At 39.2% G+C, this 12,946-nt stretch overlaps 1 protein-coding gene across 4 annotated transcripts in view; it reads left to right on the forward strand.

Annotated features, from left to right (window-relative positions):
* The window catches only part of C2cd5 (C2 calcium dependent domain containing 5), a 97,628-nt gene that overhangs the window by 27,780 nt on the left and 56,902 nt on the right, over positions 1–12,946 (forward strand). For all 4 annotated transcript variants that reach the window (XM_038321028.1, XM_038321030.1, XM_038321029.1 and 1 more), the window contains 3 exons: positions 1,624–1,822; positions 7,172–7,323; positions 12,611–12,696. In XM_038321028.1, coding sequence (XP_038176956.1) covers positions 1,624–1,822; positions 7,172–7,323; positions 12,611–12,696 — 437 coding nt within the window. The remainder of the gene's footprint in view (positions 1–1,623; positions 1,823–7,171; positions 7,324–12,610; positions 12,697–12,946) is intronic.

Consider the following 12,946-nt stretch of genomic DNA (forward strand, 5'->3'; position numbering starts at 1 on the left):
AATACAAGTGACAGGGTACAGACCATTGTCCTACAGCATTTCCATTTTCCTTCCACATGGAACATGAAATTTCACAACAAGCACTGTGAATTGTGTTGATTTCTTATGCCAGGTACCATCCCATTGAACATCCCATTGAACAAGATCTGAATTAGATGTGTGAGTTCACTGTGTGTGTGTGTGTGTGTGTGTGTGTGTGTGTGTGTGTGTTGCATGTGGTCACGGAGGTGTGTGCATAGTTGTGGAGGCCAACTTCAGTTGTTCCTCAAGCACTGTCTATTTAAAAACAATTTGTTTTTTAGAGCCAGGGTTTTAAACTGATCTAGAACTCACCAGACTAATTTGGCTGTTTTGTTGATCTCCAGGAATCTACTTCCTCAGTGTTCTGATTACAAATGTAAGCCAAGTTCTCCTCTTCCTCCTCCTTTTCTTTTTAATATGGGCAGACTCTGGAAACTGAACTCAGGGTCCTTTAATTGCAGTACAAACTCTTTATTGATTCAGTTGTTCCTCTGGCCCCTTGAGGTCCCTCGTAACTAGCAGAAGGACGCTGTGCTGTGAGTGGTGTAGGGAAAGGGACAGGTCCTGGAAGGAGCTTTGAGCAGTTGTTGTTTCCCCTTTTCTGTCATGTGCAGTCACAGCTCAGGCGAGCTGTGGAGCTCTGCTCTGATCTCTGTTCACATGGTACCTTTGGATAGTTTTTTCTTGAGAACTGAGTACCCAGCCGCTCTTCCCTCCTCTTCCACTTGCCTGGCCAGCAGTATTCAAATGCCAGCAGAACATGGAGCTTGTTTCTGTGTTTATGTGAGTATATACATGCATGTGTGTGTAATTGTACATGTATGTGTATGTGTGTGTATATCTGGGTCAGAGGTTGGCATCTGGTTTTGTCCTTGATCACTCTGCACCTTGTATTTTTGAGGCAGGGTCTCTCACTGAACCTGGAGCTCACCAATTGGCCAGATTGGCTGGGCAGCAAGTCCCAGGGCTTCTCCAGCCAGAACTTCCCCACTGCTGGGATGATAAGGGCATGCTGTCATTCTTGAGATCTTGAGAAAGTATTTCATATATATAATATATGTACATGTCAGTAGATGATAGGTAGATGGTGTGTGTGTGTGTGTGTGTGTGTGTGTGTGTGCGTGTGCGTGTGTGCCGTAGTCCGAGTGTCAGAGACAGCTTGTAGGCGTCACTTCTCTTCTCCCACGTGGTAGTGCAGTCTGCACTCAGGGCCTCATGGTCACACAGCAGATACTTGAGTCATTGAATTTTCTCTCTATCCCTTTAGATTTGGAGGATATCTTTCTTGAATATCCAAATATCTAACACCTTGGAGATAAGAAGCCAGCATACAATGCAAACCCCAAACTGGGTTTTTTCCCCCCAATAAGGCACATGAATGAGTGAGTGAGCATTTACTTAAAATGCCACAACTTGCTGCCAGTAGAATTTTATTTACCTCTGAAAGTGAAACCTGGACCAGCTAACTATTTAAGTTCTCATCAAATTCTGAGAATGTATAATTTTTAAACTTTTGTTTTGTTTTTGTGTTGCTACTATAATCTTTTTAACAAAAGTATGTAATATAGAGTTATGAAGTTAAAAGTTTCTTTCTTTCTGTAGGTGAATTACAGAGAAAGATTGGCTTGAAAGTGCTTGAGATGAGAGGAAATGCAGTTGTTGGGTACTTGCAGTGCTTTGATCTGGAAGGCGAGTCTGGGTTAGTGGTGCGAGCCATAGGCACAGCGTGCACTCTGGATAAACTAAGTGGCCCAGCGGCACTCCTTCCTGCATGTAATTCCCCATCCAAAGAAGTGAAGGAGTAAGTATGAATCGATGAGACTGTTCTTATGCAGATTTCTATATTTTACCTGGAAGTTTCATTTGTTCTCACATTTTTGGTAGCGGTGTTCAACATACGGTTTTTACTTGTGTGATTTTTCTTAAACTTTTTGAGATCCTTAGCCATTGTCTATTTAAAGCATAAAATGAATATTCATGTCCTGTGTGGAATTTGCCTTCCTTTCTAGGAGCTGCTTAAATGTGGCTATACTGTTGGCAGTGTGTACAGAAGACTGCAGATTGTCTTGTACGGGCTTCTCAGCCTCCAGTGTCTACCATGTGCCGACAGCTCATGAAAAATAAACATTGGATCTCATTAAATAGTAATACTGGGGTCTGTGTAAGGCAGGGTGAGCAAACCTCTCACTACTCTTCTTTCGTTCTGCCTTTCTCTTATCTTCCTTTCTCTCTCTTATCTTTTCTTTCCATTTTTGAGATCAGTTCTTACTTTGTTGCCCAGACTCACCCCAAATTATTGGGTTCAAGCTATGTTTAGCTTTGTAAGAGCTGGGATGGAGGTGCTCAGCACTATGCCTGCTTAAGCAAACTTCTTTGAAAGGCCAGGTAGTAAATAATTTAGACACTGGTAGTATAGATTGTCTTTATTTATAAAATACAAAAAAAGAAAGCCCTCTTCACCCAGTACTAAGACAGAAAACAAAAACCAATCATCTACAATAACAAAACTCCAAAAAATAACAACTCAAACCATATGAAATCCCTGCAAAGGAGTTCCCAGTCTGTGATCTAAGGGCGTTTAGACTTAGTTAGACCTTGCTTGAAGCTCTGTGTCCAGTGCCCCAGTCAGGCTTACTCTGGCAGTGATGAAGCACTATGACCAGCTCAACTTAGAGAAGAAAGGGTTGTGTGGCTGACAACTTAGAGAAGAAAGGGTTGTGTGGCTGACAACTTAGAGAAGAAAGGGTTGTGTGGCTGACACTTCACATCACTGGTCACCACTGAAGGACGTCAGGACAGGAGCTCAGACAGGGTAGGAACATGGAGGAGAGCTGCTTTCTGACTTGCTCCTTAGGAGTTCTTTAGCCTGTTTTCTTGTAGTACCTAGGACCTCCAATCCAGGGTGGCTTCACCCACAATGGGCTGGGCCCTCCCTCATCAATCACTAATTAAGAACATGATCTTCTAGCTTGCCTCCAGCCTAATCTTATGGAGTCATTTTCTCAATTGAGGTTCCCTTCTCTCAGATGACCATAGCTTGTGCCACCATAAAATTGGCCAGCACCCCTTGCCAAGCTGATCTTGGTGGTTGGTTTGGCCTGTGTTTTCTCACTTGTATCAAAGGAAGATTTTTTTAGCAGCATGGGGTGGGGGTTAGTGTGGGTATCTCTAACCTGAAAGCATGAAATCTGGAGTACTTTCAAATAGGAAACACTTTGGGTATCAGTCCTCAAGAGCTTTGGTTTTGGAGCATTTTGATCTGGGGCTTTTATGTTAGAAGTGCTCCTGGCATGTTCTCAGATATTACAGATAAGTGCTATTCTGAACTGTCCGTGGAGAATGTTTGAATGATGATTTCCTTTACTGTTGTAACAATTATGTTGAAAGTGTTGTTGGCGACCAGAAATGTTGACCAATTTATATAATTGGAGCAACTCCATGCAAGTGAAGTAACAATTGTTCCATGCTGGAGCCATTAATAATTCCGTAAGGACCAGTGATCTTGGGATAGTTCTAGGTTAAGGACTGGGAGGCTGTGTGCCCAGGTAGGGCAGTAGGTAATCTAGCTTCTGCTGATGCTGCTGTGTAACTGCACCATTGTAGCTTCAGCAGCGTATAGGTTAGTGAGTTTTTGTGTTTCAGTAAAGCTTCCTTTACAAGGCAGATGGCAGGTAGCTTCGGCCTCAGGCTATACTCTGCTGACTTTTCCCTAATTTAGATTATCGGAGGTTTGAAATTCTGTAGATAGAGAATCTAATCCATTTTCTACATCAGTATTAGTCAGCTGAAGGCAAATGGAAATGATCCCAGTTCTCCAAAAAATGATTTTTTTTTATCTTGAACATATTCTTGTTTAGCCCCTTTGATGTTTTTTAGGTATTTGGATTGAATTCTGCTCACAAGATTTAGCATAGTATTACCAAATTTTGTTTGGAAATGAACTTAAAAATGAAATGATTTAAAAATTTGTAACCTCAGTTTGCTTTATGTTCTACTACAAATGTGTCCTAAGGCTGGGGCTGTTGCTCAGTGGTTTCTAGAGTGCTTGCCTAACAAGCATGAGGTCCCGGATGTGTTCATGATGCTGTAATAAAGATGCATAAATAAGATGTGTCCTGAAAGAGGGTGAACTTTCAGCTGATACAGGTAGAGTTAGATGCAGGCAGATTCAGACCCTATTCCTCTTTCCATACCAAATTTAATTAAAGACTTTCCTCTTCAAGCCAGTTACCATGGTATATGCCTTTAATCTCAGTGTTTGGGAGGCTGAGGCAGGAGTCTCTCAAGTTGGAGGCCAGCCTGGACCACTTGGTAAGATTGTTTTTTACCTCAAAATAATAAAAACAAATCAATAAACAAGTGAACACACACACACACACACGCACACACACACGCACACACACACACACACACACACACACACATGAGCCTGTTTGTCACCACCGTGTAGTTTTATCTCCACCTCCTGCGCCCTGGCTCCTGCAGGTGTGTCTCTGAAGTAGTCTGCACACTGGAAAGTGTTTTACTTGGTGGATCCCTAGAGAAGCCACGGGGTTGTTTCATTGCGTTCTGCAAAGAGACCCTCAGTAAACCCAAGAGGAATTGTTTCCTTTGCTCTCACAGCCATTTACTTTAAATTGTGAGGCTGGAGTGATGTGTTCCACCCTGCAGAATTTGGATCTTTGGAAGGCATCTTGCAGTGTAGGCCCTGTTTAGAAAGCCCCTTGGGATAGAGCCTGCTCTTTCTCAACTCTATACTCTGTTTGTCATAAGGGATCAGTTTGGGTGATATTTTAACTTTTGTTATGATTTAGCTTATTAAAACTTATCTAATCTTTGGTTATTGTATAACACTGTTGATTTTAGATTGGAATTTGGTAAGAGGAAACAGATTGGATTTAGTAGGTTATCTAGATGAGTGAAGGATTAGAGTGCATGGAATGTATTTAACGCTGGAGTTATTGTGAGGCAAACTTTCATACAAGGAAACTGGTAGAACTCCAGTACATTTGAACTTTGATTTGCTATCATTCTTGGTGTTGGAAATGCTTTACCTGCATTAATAGCGTGTGTACTCCATAAGCTTCCTTCCTCTTAGCTGCTGTGCTGCAGTACACATCCTTTGATTTCCTCACTGAGCTCTCCTGTAAACAAATCATCTGTGTGATGCACCACTACTCGGCACACATGCTTTCCAAGGGCCTTACCTGTGATTTCTTGTGTGCTCAGAACTGTGTCGTAGATCTTCCAAGTTGGAGAATTTGAAGGCTCTTTTTCGCTTAGGGGAGAGAAGAACTCACTTGCTCAGTTGTGTCTATAAAAACAGACCACCTCTAAGAGGTTTAGTGTCTCAGCCTAGGCTTATGTTAGCAGGAGCACAGCGGAGCATCTGTCCCACAGGAGTTTGAAAGTCGTAGTCTCTTGCTGTCCAGTTGCCAGATGTCCTTGTTTTTATGCAGTATATATTGTATGTTAAAAGGCTGAGCTGTGCCTGTTCATACCTAGTCGCTTCCTCATTTTCTCTTCTTGCTGACTGTTCTTATATATTCCTAAGTTTCTCTGTCTTAAAATTCTGGTCATATAAACAAATTATTGCTAAGCTTTCTTCATAAAAAGATATAATAAAATAAGCAGTTCATTCTGTAGTTTAGAAGAAGGTGACAGCTGTTTGACTTTCACTTTTATGGTGTTTTCCTCTCATAAACATAATAGCAAGTCCTTTTTGGATGAAAACAAAGCAAGTATTTTTTAAAATAAAACTTAAATAAAATTCAAGTCTTAGTAGTCTTTCTTAGTTCCATCGACAGTTATACTTGCTATTTTTCTTATTTACAGCTCCTGATTTGTTAATCTGATCCTTTAAAATTGTACTTATATCCTAACACATTAACTATTGGCTGTTCTTTTTTAATTTCAACTTTTTGCATGCTAGGGATTAAAAAAGTAAGTTTTCTCCCTTAATAAAAGCTCCTCCAAAATAATTTTAACATAACTTTTGCAATCTGTTGTATATATTGTTTTCTTTTCTTCCACTTTGACCACAAATTCCTTCAGGTCTCCGCTGGTTCATCCTCCAAGCCATGGATGCCGCTCGACTCACAACAGCCCAATTCACACTGCTACTGGCTCACGACTTACTCAGAACTTCTCTGTGTCTGTTCCCACTCTCATCTATACTGGTACGAGACTGCTCAGACTCCAGAGCTGGGGAGAGACAGGCCACGGGCAGAGTGGCTGCAGAGGCAGGCAGGCAGGTAGCATAGGCAGGTACCACAAATCTTTGCTTCTTCCCTTTCTTACTTCAAATTCAGCTTCAATAAAGGACTTCTGTTTAGCTGACATAAAGGCTCTGACTATGGAAGCGAAGGTGTTTTTCCAGCTTCCAATGTCTCTTCCACAGATCCTCTCAGAGCCCTATGATTTTTGGTATTGCGTTCTGAGAACCCTCCAATTGTATTTATGTGACTATTTCTGTGTTTGTTTAGAATTGAAATTGATAACGCTTCTAATGAAGCAGACACACTGACACTTTGATTTGCTTGTTTTCTTCATGTACAAAGTCTGTAGGGTTTTGAAACAATAGGGTCTGTTCATTCTGTGGAAGAGAGCTATTGGAAAACAGGTAAGCAACTGTTTGCCTCAAATGCAGTGTTTCTGTGTAGCTCTACTTACTGTCCTCTTGCTGTGTTTTTAGCTGTGGCATCTGATGCTATAGGATAAGGAAACAGTTTTTCTTTTGGAGATACTTGTGTGTGTGTAAATATGAAGACAGTTGCAGATATTTCCACACACCATTTGTGCTCATCATTTTCTTTTGTGACTTACAAAACATTTATTTAAATATTTTATTATTTATTTATTCTTTTTACTTTTCCTTTTAATATGTATATTTTTTTAATCCCCATTAGTCTACCATTTCATGCTTCTTTGCTTTCCACTTGGCTTATTAACTGTTTCAATGCAGATAAATATTATCTGGAGAATGGTGAGTGGTTAAACAGCAGTTCGTTGTCTTTGGCCTCATTCCCAGCTCCACACTTAAATGACTGCCGACCCTACCCCAGTTCTTTCCTGATGTTGGGATCATGCTGCCAACTGTCGAGCCCTTTGGCACATGATTGCTTAATATGTCTCCACCTTCTTCTGGCAGGATTCCCTTCAATGAAGATCCCAATCCCAATCCTCACTCATCAGGACCCTCAACCCCTCTGAAAAACCAAACTTATTCCTTTTCACCTTCCAAGTCCTACAGCCGACAGTCCTCTTCTTCTGACACAGACTTGAGTCTGACACCCAAGACTGGTAAGGCTCTCCACCCGCCCTTCATGTTTCCTTTAAAGCTTGTTCTGTTTCCTCTTAGCTTCCCGTCCAAGTCTTCCTCCTATTTCCACATTTCAGTTACACGTGAATGTGAATGATGATCAGTTCAGTTATTAAAATTAAATTTTGTAGAGACATTGTTTGAAGAGTGACCTGATATCAAGTTTTGGATGTTGACAGCCTTCATTTCATATTCAGATCCAGAGGTGTGCCGTCTTAAGGCACTGCATAGTCGCCCTAGTGGTTTACAGTCAAATTGCTTTTTTGAAGCAGAATTCTTGAGCATATTATTAATTTATTCCCTATTTATTCATAGAGTTTAGTTTTGTGTTTTTTTTATGGAAACATTTCAGAACTGGAATGGTTGTATATCAATGCAGATGTCTGTCCATTTGCTTATTGTTTTAAGGTTAGGTCAGTGTAAGATACTGTCCTGAATTTAAAAACAGAAAAAAAAAGTCAAAAAGAGAAGAGGAAATGGCATTGGTCACATCCATGTATTAACTTGATAACATGTTAAACTTAAAAAATAATGTAGCTGGGCGGTGGTGGTGCTCACCTTAATCCCTGCACTTGGGAGGCAGAGTCAGGCAAATTGCTGGGTTTGAGGCCAGCCTGGTCTGCAGAGCAAACTCCAGGACAGCCTGGGCTGCACAGAGAAACCCTGCCTTCAAAAACAAACAAACAAAAACAAATGAAAAAGACAATATAAATACTGATTATTTCAATTATTAAAATTAATTTTTTTATAGAGGAGTTACTTTGTTTGGTGAGTGACAGTTAACTGTTTAGCCATTGTTGATACTGAGTCCATGGGATCAGGTTGCTTAGTTTTGCTAGACTTGCTCTCCAGTGTGAAACTGGATTTTAAATTTCCTTAGCCGTGAATATTTTTCAATTCATTAAATCTATAATTTTCCCTCTCCTGTTTGTATTATGAATGAATTCTGGATTTTTGTTAATGTTTTTGATAAAAAGTTGATAAAAGATTAAATTAGCGTTTTTCTGAAATAGAATAAAATTAATTAAATAATTTTTAAAAAAAGATTAAAAGTTTGTAGACTTACTAGTATTGGTATTTTAAGTACTATTTCTGGCAGTTTTCCTATCAGATTGATTAAAACAGTTTATTTATATTATTTTGAGTTTACCATCTTTAATAACCTTTCATGTTTTATTTTAGTGTTAGAAGAGGAATATAAAGTGGATCCAGATCTTATGAAAACAATCAAAACAAAATACTTCCAAAGCAGTATTATTTATTATAGACCATTTCTTTCTTTCTTTCCTTTTTTTTATAAATATGGTCACTGAATATAAATACTATAAACACATTTCTTTCTCTTTGTTTTTATTGCCATCCCTGCCGTACCTCTCCAGCACTGATTATTTTGACAGTTACTTTATTTATAAGTATATGGTCAGTCTTAACATATTAAACCAGCTGCAGGTCAGAAATCCTTGAGAAGATTGCTCCTGTCCCCAGTGCAGGCAGGCAGGCAGGCTTCCTTTTCATTATTGCCCAGATGATGCAGCATTAGAACTTCTTCTCCAGCTTAGCATATGGTACTATAAGTAACATAAAGATGATTTAACATAAACAGGAGGATGTGCATAGGTTATTTACAGATAATACCCCACCTTGTATAAGAAACTGTAGTAAGGTGGTAATGGTGGCTCCAGCACCAATCCCTACTGGTGTTAAAAGCTTACTGTGTATAATTATGAGTAACAGTTAAAAATACAGTAGTATTTTATAGTGATGGATGCTTTGAAATGTGGCATGTGGCATTTTAGCTATCTGTCCCCCCAAAATTTAACCATTCAAATTGTAATGAAATGCACACAAACACATAGAGACACACATACACACACCCATACACAGAGTAAGAGACGGACTGGTCTTAATGTTCATGATGGTCAGAACAGGATAGACTTAGGATAGTTTTGTCTCCTCTGCCCCCCTTTTCTTGGCACTGGAGATGAAACTCAGCACATCCTGCACTCTGAGCCAGTATTCTACCTCTCAGCTTCATTCCCAACTCCTGGATGCTTTTGGGAACCGCATCTTGTTAAGTTGCTGAGGCTGTTTTCTACCTTGTGAGCTGAAATGGTCTTCTGCTGGCTACTCAGTGCAGCTGGGGCTCTGGGTGTGCCCTTAGGGACAGGAGGATCTCCTAACATAGTTTTAAGGTTCGGGTAGTCCGCGTTCTAAGCTACTTTTCAGTATACTTACTGATTATTTTTTGTCATACCATAAAGTTTTGAAAATGTTTTCTTGGCCTTTTGTTTTTTAATTTCTATAAAAGGCTAAACCTGAAGACTGTTCAGATAAGTGGCTGAACCAGATCTGTCAAGGTTTCTGACTGGCATCATCTGTGCTAGTGGCAACCTTTGTAGAACGGGCTCTTAAAAGTCTCGCTTACAGTGTATTCCAGCACATTCGCTTAGAAGCTGACTGAGTGCTGTGTTACATTTCCTTGCCTCAGTAACTTACTGTGTGTTAGCGTCCCCAGGCTCCTGGCCTTGCTGCGAGTCCTTGGGGTGGTCCAGAGGGGCGCTCCACTTCTCAGCTAGGAAATGGCAGAGCAGTGTTCTCACGCTTCCAAAGCTGTGGCCCAGTGTCTGTCTTTCTCTGCTCTCTAATCCCACATTCAGGAGTCAGCCTTCTGAGAAGTAGTAGGATGGACTGATCTATTATTTATAAACTGAGAAGTCAAAAACAGAGCATAGGTAATAAAGGTAGCGTGAGAAAGTTATTTTTCTGTTTATGATGAATACTGCTTTTCTGTTAGATTTCTTAAAAATTTTCTTATTAGAATCTAATTTATGACATTTTTAAAAATGAGACTTTAAAAATACTTTCCTCAAGTTCTCAACAGGAGTGAGGTTTTTGAGTGCCGGTGTATGACAGACCTACACACTTGATTTGCGGTTTAATGACTTTCTTAGTCTGTTGCTGTACATACTGTCCACGGGTTTTTAATCTTGTATGTAAATCTCTGTAAATCATACTATGGTCAGGTTAAAGTTGAAAAATTTTAGAGGAAAAGTAAAAGGATTAATTTGTGTTTCAGAGCTGGAGAGAAAAAACTGACCATTTTGAATTCATAATGCAATACTTTTTGATGATTTTTTAAATGAGTATCCTGTTAACACAACAATATGCAGTATCTTAGCTAGTAACATGGGAGGTACCAGACTTTACCACTTTAAATATGTGCTTATGATTGAAGCAACAGGTTTTCATCATAATACTAAAGAGTGGTGTTTTCAACTATACACGTTCTTAGACACACAACCAACTAACAAAAATTGGTGGGCAATTGAAATCCTTGAAGAAGTCAGTTAAAAGTGATGTGAATGGCATAAAATCTTGTTAGTTATTTAGAAATTTTTAATGACTGCAGAGTTTGCAAGGACTTTGTTAATTTAGAAGCTTCTGGTGGGTGGGTGTTCTTACTCAGTGTTAATTTGTCTGCATTTGAAATCCATTTGATTGTTATGTTTTGCTTCATCATTGCTCTCCTTCTCCTGCATTTTCTGATCTTCTGAATCTGCATCTTTGCTACTTTCCTCCACAGCACCTTACCCACAGGGGCCTGGGATCTACCTGTGCCCCAGCTCCACCCCCCTCCCTTGTGGTTCCCTTCACCTTAAGCCCCGCCTCCTCTCGGAATCTAGCCTCCCCCATCACTCTAGCCTTGTCAGCCCCGTTCTGAGGAAAAGTGTTTCTTTCAGTGAAGAGCTGTTCCTGGCTGCTTCTGGTAGGATCACATTATGTCAGCTTTTTTAATCCCTTTATTTTAAATCATCTTTGAGAACATATTACTTTATACCATAAAGAATTACTGTGTGCTTTATGTGTCTATTAGTTATTTTACTGACAGTTAATCAGAATTACAAAGATGCCATTGGAGGTTATTTGATGGATAATTATGAGTATATACTAAACTTTATTCTTAAAAAGAATTTTGTCTCAGGGTGTGGATGTGGATGTTTATTGTAACTCTCAGTACCTAGGTTCTCACTCAGTGACCATTGTAGATGCTTTGCCCCCTCCATACTTGCTCCACCCACATCAGACCTGTGCCATCCTGTTGCTAAACCATAAGGCTACATGAGAAAATTATTCTGTTTGAACCAGTTTAAGTCTCATTTTGGTGGTATTCTTTTACTGTACATTTTTTTTTATCCACTACATTAATCAAGTTATTCTGCTATGTTTTCTGGTAATTTATTTATCACTGCAAACTTACCTTTTATTTATGACTTTTAATATGCTTCATATAAAGATCTTAGTTTTATTTCCAGTTAGCATTGTATAGTCTCTAAAAATATTTAGATTATTATAAGAAAAAAATTATTTTTAAAAGAACAGAGTGGGACTACACACATGCTAACCTTTGTTTCCTTATCCAAGAGCAGCTAAAAATGTAAATGTGAATTAGTTCTTTTGAAGGCACTGCAGTAGACGTGGCTGTGTGCATCTTAGTTTAGGGAGGGTGTGCTCACCCAGTCTGCAGCACCAGCTTCTCGCCCATCCCATTCCACACAAGTCCTGGGTCACATTTGTTCTGTGGTACTATCAGAACAACAGCAGCAACAAGTGGTAGAGAAAGAAATGTGAAACTAGTCTTAAAAATGCTTTTAAGAGGGAGGAAGTAGAATTCTCTCATCCCTGACTGTATACATTTGAGATTTATTTACCCATGTGTGATTTATTTTTCCAAAAGTTTGTGTTGAGTTTCGTGAATGAACTCACTGTTACAGGGTGACACTGTCTTTCGAAGTGGGCATCAGCAGAGAATAAACTCCACTCTGAATGCTGATTCCGTGCTCTTTAGCTCCCCTCTGGTATTTTACATGAGCACTTAGTATGCTTCTCCTTTATGTTTCATCAGATATTTTGGTGTACTCAAATTTTTAGCATAGTTAAATTTTTAGTGATAGTTATTCTTTTGATTATTTTATTAAAAGTTAAATTTTACAGATTGAATGTTATCAAAGATTTGTTACCTTTTAATAATATTCTTATTAGAATAAATTGATTCTAAAGCTAGATGTGACCAGAATTTTGATGTCTTGCTATAAAGACAGTCTTAGTACAGTAGAATAAAATGTATGTATCAGTTGCCATCTCAGACTATGTAAAATGTGTGGAAGATTTTCCTGTATTTTGACTCATATCGTTTATAAAGATGAATGAATTGATCTTGCTGTTTTATAGTTGTTATTTGGTTGTTATTTATGTGCTGATGTCCTGTAGGAATGGGAAGTGGTAGTGCTGGAAAAGAAGGGGGGCCCTTTAAAGCTCTTCTGCGACAGCAGACTCAGTCGGCATTGGAACAGCGGGTAAGAGCCACTCAGCATTTCTCTCTATTCTTGCGCTGTCGCCATGGCTTTGTGTTCCTATATTCCTCTGTGCTTGAACTCCCGGAAGTCACTTTTGATCACATCTGTAATGCTGCAGTTTTAGTGATCGATTGTATTTAAGATGTTAAAGTAGTTTATTTACCAATATTTACTTTTAGTTAGAAAAATTCTGTATTTTGTTTTGTGTTCCAATCTTTAAAAATATTTCTCCTGAAAACTCATTGAATGC

This window comes from Arvicola amphibius, chromosome 2, assembly GCF_903992535.2.
Source record: "Arvicola amphibius chromosome 2, mArvAmp1.2, whole genome shotgun sequence".
NCBI classification, from domain to species: Eukaryota; Metazoa; Chordata; class Mammalia; order Rodentia; family Cricetidae; genus Arvicola; species Arvicola amphibius.